This window comes from Nannobrachium achirus (genome assembly GCF_963921795.1).
Source record: "Nannobrachium achirus genome assembly, chromosome: 14".
Lineage (NCBI taxonomy): Eukaryota > Metazoa > Chordata > Actinopteri > Myctophiformes > Myctophidae > Nannobrachium > Nannobrachium achirus.
In genome coordinates, this window is record NC_137821.1 from 35,744,809 (window position 1) to 35,755,100 (window position 10,292).

General features: G+C 42.9%; 1 protein-coding gene across 1 annotated transcript in view; it reads right to left on the reverse strand.

Moving 5' to 3' along the window:
• Nucleotides 1-9,988, reverse strand: part of LOC308297990 (F-box/WD repeat-containing protein 7-like) — a gene marked incomplete at both ends in the record, with an annotated part of 33,292 nt that extends 23,304 nt beyond the window's left edge. Inside the window, one exon of the mRNA XM_080741554.1 lies at nucleotides 9,491-9,988. Coding sequence (XP_080597680.1) covers nucleotides 9,491-9,988 — 498 coding nt within the window. The remainder of the gene's footprint in view (nucleotides 1-9,490) is intronic.
• Nucleotides 9,989-10,292: the final 304 nt, after the last annotated feature.

The window sequence follows — 10,292 nt, forward strand, 5'->3', positions numbered from 1 at the left end:
CACACACACACACACACACACACACACACACACACACACACACACACACACACACACACACACACACACACACACACACACACAGGAAACCATGCAAGGCACCAACCTGCTTCATCAAGAGCAGATAGGGGTTCAGTGTCTAGCTCAAGGACACTTCCACATGCAAGCAGCATGATCAAAGGAATGTGTGAAGGATGGATTAACAGTCATGGATGCTTATCTCATCTTTTATGCTCTCACATCTCTCCCTCTATCTGATTATGTCCATCTCTCCGCTTCTCTCTCGCTTCTATTCTCATATCCTTCCCTGTCACGTTTTTTATTCTCACCCCCCCTCTCTCTCTCTCTCTAGAGCAGGGGTCTTCAACGTTTTCAGGCCAAGGACCCCTTAGTTGAGAGAGAGATGAAGCAGGGACCCCCACAACCTGTTCATAGATTAGCCGATCTACAAGCTCACAACGCCTTGCGCTGCGAGGCGTTGTGAGCTTGTAGATCTGCTATTTTTGGCTAAAGTTCTCAGAATATGGACGCTAGGGTTCAAGTGGTTAATATGGAAAAGGAGAAAAAAAGCTTAGATCTCACAAAGATTTGGAGGACCCCCTGTTGTAACTCTGAGGACCCCCTAGGGGTCCCGGACCGGACCCCCTGTTGAAGACCCCTGCTCTAGAGCAGTGTTTCTCAAAGTAGGGTCCAGGGACTCCCAGGGGTCCTTGAGGGGATTCCAAATGAACCCTTACAGACCTGATGTTGTGAGCTTGTAGATCGGCTTTTTTCGCTACTTTTGTGTGACACTGCAATATGACAAATTACAAGCAATAATTTACCAAACATGCTGAAATATGTACAAGGTTTCTACCCGACAGCAATTATATGCGTGTGGTCCAGAGCACTAGGGGGAAAGCGACAGGGAATCCATCAGATCGATCCATCGATAGACCCCGACTTGGTCCTGGGGAATTAATATCTGTATTGAGTCAATGATCTTTGGGATTTGTCTTCCACACTCTCCAGTTCTATTGCTTAAATATTATTTCTAGTAGGTCAGCAAACATTACATATACATTGCACACACACACACACACTACGCCCAAGTCTTTGAAGTGTGTGTGCGCGCGTGTGTGTGTGAGAGAGAGAGTGTGTATGTGTGCTCGCTCAACAGGACAGCTCCTGTTTTTAATGTAGGCCAGCAGTTAGCTGGAAGGTTAGCTGCAACACACACACACACACACACACACACACACACACACACACACACACACACACACACACACACACACACACACACACACACACACACACACACACACACACACACACACACACACACACACACACACACACACACACACACACACACACACACACACACACACAGCCTTGTGGTTATAACTGGGTGGCGATACTGTCTCATCAAAGACTGACTGAATACTTCACATACCAGAGAGGAGAGGGGGGGGGAGAGAGAGAGAGAGAGAGAGAGAGAGAGAGAGAGAGAGAGAGAGAGAGAGAGAGAGAGAGAGAGAGAGATAGAGAGAGGGGGATAGAGACAGGGAGTGGGGGAGAGATGAAGAGAGATAAATTGGTAACAGACAGGAAGAAGTGGAGTGAAGATGGACGGAGAGATAAAAGAGGAGATGGAGGAGGAAGGAGAAGAGAAGCAGAGCCTTGAGGGACATAGAGAGAGAGAGAGAGAGAGAGAGAGAGAGAGAGAGAGAGAGAGAGAGAAGGAAATGAGAACAGGTTACCATGGTGATGGGAGGGGGGGTACGAGGTCTGTTTAACACCTGTGACTGTCCAGAGAGAGAGAGCGAGAGAGGGGATTTGAATTTAAAACACATTCTATTAACCATATGAACCCCAGAGTCCCTATATACTGGGACAAACGTTCCATCTCCGGTGAAGTGTACAGAGATAACAGGAGAGGGCCTAGTGTAGACCCCTGGGGGACTCCAGTCAAATCTGGTTTAAGTGGTTCTAACAGATTCCACTTGATTTTTATAATCTAGTAATCTGATTCAATTCAATTGAATTCAAACTTTATCCACACATAACCACATACTGTGTGCCCCAGTTTATACTTTGTCGTACAACGGTACTAACAAAAATAGCCGCTTTACAAGCTTACAATTTGTCTCATTGCAACATATTGTGAGCTTATAGATTCACTAATTTTGTTATGGTTTGAAAATGTGTTAATCTATCAATAATTAATCGAAATCTTTATTATCTATTAAATACTAATATATGACTGATTAACAGTTGCAGCGCTACTGATCGTCAACATACTCACTAATGTGACAGACACTGTACAGAGAGAGAGAGAGAGAGATAGAGAGAGAAAGAGAGAGAGAGAGAGCGCAAAACAGGACAAGTTGGAAATGAGGGATGAGAGAAGGATGGAGAGAGGGGGGATGGGATGAGAGACATATAGATGGAGTGATAGAGAACGTTAGAGGATTAGGTCTATTAGGATTAGAGAGAGACACAGAAAGAGAGAGAGAAAGAGAGACATGATAGAGAAGTGTAAGAATTAAGATGATCCTACTGGATAGAGATGACAAGTAGGGATGGGATGATATGAACATTTCATATCACGATTGTGACAAAAAGAAACGTGATTTACGATATTATCGTGATAATCAAAATATCCCCAACAACATCCATTATCCTGGGGCGGAACATTTGGCCAAAAATAGCCGATCTACAAGCTCACAACGCGTCGCAAAGACTCGCAATGTGGCGCGTTGTGAGCTTGTAGATCGGCTATTTTTTGGCAAAGAGATTTGATAGAGAGTGGAAAAAAGACTGTATCAAGTACGTATTTTTTATAAGTATGTTTTACCAATAGAGAGTTTAAATGGTACCGAATATGCAGCTCGGTAAATAAAAGGTGAATTGATCCCAGTGCATGATGGAGGACAATTTCTCGATAAAGTAAATCGCCACAATACGATTATTGTGAGCGTTTTTTTATCACGATAAACGATAATATCGCTTAGCGTCCCATCCCTAATGACAAGATGGATAGATAGATGAAGAGAGAAGGATTGAAGGAGACTGATGGATTGGATGAATAAGACATAATACTCTCATCCTGGATAAACGACGGAGAGGGAGGGAGGGAGACAGACAGATGAAAGGATGAAGAGGCTTGCTATGTAGATCAAAGGATGAGATGAAATCAGAGATAATGACACAGATGTCAGGTGATTAGTGACACTCCACAGCAAAGGGTTGTGACATCACATCCTGTTCAGATTAACCTGCAAAAAGGTCCCATATGGTCAGAATGTTTGTTTGTTTTCTGTGTTTTATGGGGAGGGGGTGTTGTTTTACTCCCATTGTGTACTTCATCAAAATGTCCTTGCAGTTTGGGATGTGTGGGGCTGTGGGCAAATCTAACAGATGCTACCTTTCACCTGCACGCTTATTTATTTTCTTCTTCGTTATACTGTGACACACACACACACACACACACACACACACACACACACACACACACACACACACACACATTTTGAACATATTTCTATGTAAATCTTGCGTCTTGCCGTCTTCTATCCATTCTGATAATTGAGAATCCCATTTCCTGAAGTCTACATAATACCACATGTTCTACTTCATGTACCAGATGAAGGACATGAACCAAGTACATGACTAAGACTGTTCCAGGTGAGGTCCAAACGTTCTACTGCATTCTAAACAGTGTGTGGATTTAATCTTGCTTTTTGTCTCGGCTCTACCCTCAGGGGAGGGACGGATAAGCCTAAACAAAAAAATGTGAAATACTGTTTTTCTCGTTCAGCTGCACTGAAACATCCTCCCGGTTTTACCAGAGTAACGGCTCCTTTTGATGTCGATATGGGCTGACAAATCATTGATGAGCCGAGTCTGACCAGAAACAAGAATAACCACTTCCAACCTCGCGTCGATCTATCAGACGTGTAATAGACGAGAATCTTCAGGAATGTTAAAAAAAAGAAGCAAAAAAATAGGCTTAAAGGAGTAGTTCACCCCCGAAATTACTTTTTTTCACGACATGGAGACTAGAGTTCAATAATATGTTTTGTTTTTTGTCACATTCCTAAGACAAAAATGTGATAACAATAAATTTACCCCCATTGATTCCGGATGGTGACCCGTTTCGAAACGGGTCACCCAGAATCAATGGTTTAAAAGCTTGAAGTCAGTATTAAACAGTGTGTGCTGTGTAATCCTCCACATGTTCAGTAATATAGAAAATGTTCATGGATTACTGAACCAGATTAATGTCCCAGTTTCTTCTCTTCCCACCACACACACACACACACACACACACACACACACACACACACACACACACACACACACACACACACACACACACACACACACACACACACACACACACACACACACACACACACACACACACACACACACACACACACACACACACACACACACAGAGCAGCCCTCCCTCTACTGGTGATAGTCTGAATTGTCTGAACTGCAGAGATCAATCATATCAAACTGACTTTAAATTAAGACACGGATAGAAATCAATAATCATGACAAATGTTGTATAGCCTACCAAGTGAATGCAAAACATTGAAATATCAAAAGTTTACACAATTATTATGGTTTTGTAAGCTAGTTTTCCCAAGCTGCAACGTAACGCATCTCTGTATACATACGTTATTTTTGAGCGGTGGACACAACGCTCCTATACGTGGCCGTGTGTGTGGGTCTGTCTGTCTGTCTGTCTGTCTCCGTAGCCTGCAGTAACCTTTTCTGACCACACATGTTAAGGGAGGGGCGCTGTTGCACACACACACACACACACACACACACACACACACACACACACACACACACACACACACACACACACACACACACACACACACACACACACACACACACACACACACACACACACACACACACACACACACGAGTGTGATTTTTTTGAAAGTGCGTGTGGTAAATAGTGCATTTATACAGCGCCTTTAAGGCGATTCCGACATTATTTTCACACATTCATACACCAATGGCACAAACCTGCTCATCAGGAGCAATTAGGGGTTCAGACTTCAAAGGATCCCTGGCTAATACGACAAATATGCCTTAATACATAATAAATGTCCTCTATAACTACAATGTCAAATTAAAAACAACTTAAATATTTTATTTCTTCTAGAAATAGCTAATCTTTCACTCAATAGGGGAACTGCCCGTCGCAAGTTGATGATGTCATAAATGTCATGTGTGATCTATCCCTATGGAAATTATGGCATGCATTTGCAAAAAAAAAAAAAAGCAAAACACAAACCCATTTGAAATATTGATTTGATGCTCATATTAACCATAGGAAGTATTGTGTTTGTTTTTATTTGCACATGCATGCCATAAATTCTATCCACGGCTTTCCAACGCCCCATAGTGCATTGCGCAGACGTTGTACCGAGCTTCCGGCGCCGCAGCCGAGTGTGATTTACAAGCTCACAACGGGCTGCATCTGCGACGCGATGTGAGCTTGTATGTCTGCTGTTAAACCGGAAGTGTGGTCCAAATAATCTCCAGTAAACTCCCGCGGAAACAGGTGGATAGGGATAAATCACACATGACATTTATGACATCATCAACTTGCGACAGGCATTTCCCCTATTGAGTGAAAGATCAGCTCTTTCTAGAAGAAATAAAATAATGTAGGTGTTTTTAAATTTTACTTTGTAGTTATAGAGGACAATTATAATGTATTAAGGCATATTTGTCGTATTAGCCAGGGATCCCTTTCAGAGTCTCGCTCAAGGACATTTTGACCCTAACTCTAAGGGGAGCCTGGGATCGAACTGGCCGATCTACCTCCTGAGCCACTCATAGACTGTATAAAAGATATGGACAAAGCGAAGCCATTGGTTTCTATGCAGCGCAAATGACACAATATGGGTCCTTGGCATGGGTGTTGCCATCATAGATTGTAAAGGCACCAGATGATGCTATTGGCTGCCAACGGTCACATGCAACCACAGAGATACATGGGAGAATGTGGTCGGAGCCTCCCGAAATACAGCACAAGAAGAAGAACACAGCCGGCTGGTATTAGTTTAGTTGGCCACGCCCCCCGCAACTTTATCATCAATTTTAACATAAATGGGACCTTATTTTCACAAAACGCATATAATCGTGATTGAAAGGCAATTTTTAACTAGCGATAGGAACCATAAAGTATTTGTGAAAATGTTAATTAAGGTTAGAAAACGAAAGGGAAAAATGAATGGGGTCCAATGGAGAACAATTCTTTTTGCGATAGGCCGGGGGGGGGGGAAACAGCGTAACTAGCAGCCAACCATAGGAAGTTTTAGTTCCGTATTGGAGTCATTTTAAATCGGCGGAACTATGCCCCTGGAGCCACTGTGTGTGAGTGAGTGAGAGCGAGCGAGAGTGAGTGAGCGAGGGACAGAGTGATATGATAGGTACGCATTACGGTGTGTTCACATGTTATCTGTTCCCATGGGAGCAGCTTTCACATCCTTTCATTCCCACTACAGGAGTTCCACACAATGAATGGAATGTAACACACACACACACACACACACACACACACACACACACACACACACACACACACACACACACACACACACACACACACACACACACACACACACACACACACACACACACACACACACACACACACACACACACACACACACACACACACACACACACACACACACGTGTGTCTGTTTGTGAAGACAGCTGTGTGTGTGTGTGTGTGTGTGTTAAACTCTAGTCTGGACTGAGTCTGGGGAATCAGGTTGTGCCATTATTTGGTGTTGTCCTTTCACACAAGCAACAGGAGAATTTCAATTTCAGACACATTCTAACAGAACTGTAAATAATCTATTTCAACTCTGAGAGTGTATAAATGTAAACGGTTGTATGCTCTCAAAGTCAAAGACATGTGTCCATTTGGAACCCCCTCACCTCAACAAACCCTGAGGGTCCCTGGACCTCCATTAATAAAAGAGATTTAAATAAACACCAAAGGGCAAATTAAGGTCTCAAAGCATGGTCTGTAATCATATCCATACAAAATAGCCTCCAAAAGATCTGTAAACTACATTTTGTATTTATTAATGCAAAATATGGCACGTGTGCTTGTAGATGTCACCATTTGGGAGTTTGTGAAAATGCAATAATAAATAAATACAAAAATAAATAAATACAAATTCGTCCCTAACAACAATCCCAAAAAAGGGATGGCAAGGTTGAAAGTGGTCAAAATAACCTTTTTTAGAGTAAAGAAGTTTCCTCTGTATTGGAAAATGTGTGTGCACACTGCGCTCAAAGTACTGATAGTATATTAAAAGACAATTCAGGCAATAAAAATGTGTGTGTTGCTACCAAATTTAAAGGCACAATTGGACTTGACTCACTACTAGACACCAATGTGCCTAGTAGTCGCACCATTTGGGAACCTCCACTATAAACAACATTCTGGTCCATCATAGAGTTACGACTCTGTAAAGTGGTGTTAATTGTTTGGGTTTTGTTTTTTTAGGTTTCACAGTTTATTGCATTTTCAAAATCTTGTTAAACACATCATTTCTCTGTCTCTCTCAGACAGCAAGTGTGTTAAGCTTGTTCCATTAAAACAACAACATGGAGACATAATGGCACCTCACTAGTGAGTACCGCACTCAGGTGCGCGCACACACACGCACACGCACACACACACGCACACACACAGACAAAATTAGTAACTGGAACACACAAGTACAAAACTGCCACACAATACATTTTTCAGCCAGGTGTGAGTGGGTCATGTGAACCATCCTGTCATTCATAACAACACCGTCACAGCAACATTCCCCTGTCTCTGTTCTCTCTCTGATTTCATTCAGCTACCTACCCATCACCAATAACCATTTACCATCCAGTTACCAATCAATTATCAAGCATTTATCAGTCTAATACTAATGAGTCACCAAACAAGTGACAAAGCAGCTGGCAGTCATTTGTTCCCAGTGGTAGCAGGTCTTCACTGAGTGACAACAAGGTGTGAGGAGACATCTGGTGGTTAACATCTGTGACTTCATTTAGTGACAAAAAAAAAAGTTCAACTAAGCAAATGAGCAGCGACCGAGTCCAGCGACAGCTGCGAAACACACAATACGACAGGGTTCCCAAATTTTCATTTAACGAACCAAAAGATAGATGTGGCGTCTTGCGGGACCCAAACTTAAAAATACCATATGAATTAACCACTTAAAAGGAACTACACCATGAATTTCACATTTTTATGTTTTTTTGTCTTCCCAGTCTCTCTTCTAGCACCCCAAAAAAAAACAATTCATTAACTAAGGTGCCAGCTAGGCGGCTACATTAAGCTGGATATTTCTGAATCTAGACATTTTTTGCTGCCGTTGGGGCTTGCAGCCACACAAAGCTGGATATTTCGGCCACGAAGCTGGATATTTTTTAAACCGGATAAATAAGAGGAGAGATTGAAAAATATACGATTCACTGGATCCGTGTAGACAGGGAACCCGGATATCTCTGAAGACTTTACTGCGTGTGTGCTTGTTAGACCTAGATATCTTTGTAGTGTGGACCTAGATATTTTTCTATGTGGATATCTGAAAAAACAGGATATATGAAATATCCAGCTCCGTGTGGACCTAGATATTTTTCTATGTGGATATCTGAAAAACCAGGATATATGAAAAATCCAGCTCCGTGTAGCCATGGCCTAAGCCTTTCCTTTCATTTCAGTGATTTTCTGAATGGGCGTGTCTGAAGGGTACTCTTTTGAAATCGGTGAAATGTCACAGGGGGCTCATTTCCTATTGGGCCCCCTCGAGAAGGGGCGGTACTTCTTGGGGGGCTATATTCTATTGAGACATATATATATATATATGACGTGGAACCATGCGGTTAAGTGGTGCTAAAATTGGAACGATACAGAGAAGATTAGCATGGTGCCATGCTAAAATTGGAACGATACAGAGAAGATTAGCCTGGTAACTTCTCTGTATCGTTCCAATTTTAGCCCAAAGACAGCACCCCGCTGCCAACAAAGGGCATTTTGGTATTGCATCTGAAATGGCTTGGAATTAGAGACAGACAGAACATGAAATTTCAATATCTGAGTGGTTGTTTAGGCTAAAACCTGTATAAAACCGTATTATGGACCAATATTTATACAAAATATATATTTTTAAAAGCATGGTGTGGCCTATTTAAGCTCTATTTCAAAAATAGTGAAAATGGATGTCCAAGACCAGAAAATGTTGTTTGGAAAAACACAGGCCATAGGAAAGAGTGACTTGATGACACGTTCACCAAAAACGTCACTTTGGATGTGAACGAATGCTTAGCAAGACAAAATAAAAGACAAGGAGCGGAGACAGAGACAAGAAAGAATGAGGGTGAGAGACAAATAGAATACAGTGGATAAAAGCTAAGAAAAGTGCAAGAAAACTTTCCAAAGTCTTACTTTAATCTGAAGTTGTGGTGAAGACTTCATCTCCTCCTCCTCCTCCCTAATCTCAATCCCAGCCTCCTCTCCTTCTCTCCTATCCTCCATCCTTCCGTCATCTTCTTCTCTCCTATCCTCGATCTCTCCTCCCTCTCCTCCTCTCCTCTCCTCCTCCATCCCTCCCTCCATGTCTCCTCGCTCCCCTCCCGCCGTCCGATCGGTCACCTCCTCCGGGTGGGCGGGGCCAAAAGGCTCGGACGGACAGGACTCTTCCTCCACTGTTACTATGGCGACGCTCACCTCCTCCCCGTCTGAGGAGAGGAGGGGGAACGGGGAGGAGGTGAGGAAAGGAGGGGAGGACGAGGACGAGGAGGAGGACGAGAAGAAAGGATGGGTAGAAGAAAGACGAGAGGAGTGCAAAGAGGGCGAGGGGCCGTCAGACCGACCGATGAGACGGCTCTTCGAGTTCTCTTCCATCACTCCTTCCTCCCTCGACCTCTCCTCCTCTTCCTCCATTTCCCCTTCTTCCTCTTCTCTCTCCTCTGATCTCCATCTCTCTCTCTTCCTCTCAAGTCTCCCAATCTCGCTCTCCCCATCACCCGCTCTCTGTCTCTCCTCTCCTGCTTGTCTCCTCTCCATCAAGATGTTCTGTCCGTCTGTCTCTCTGTCCATCTCTCTGTCCATGTGAAGTGTCTTCACAGTGTGATGGGTGAATCGGAAGACATTCTAAAAAGAGAGACAAAAAAAAACAACAATAACTATGATGATGATGATGACAACAATAATTATATATAATACAGATATCATGTGGTCTATTAAG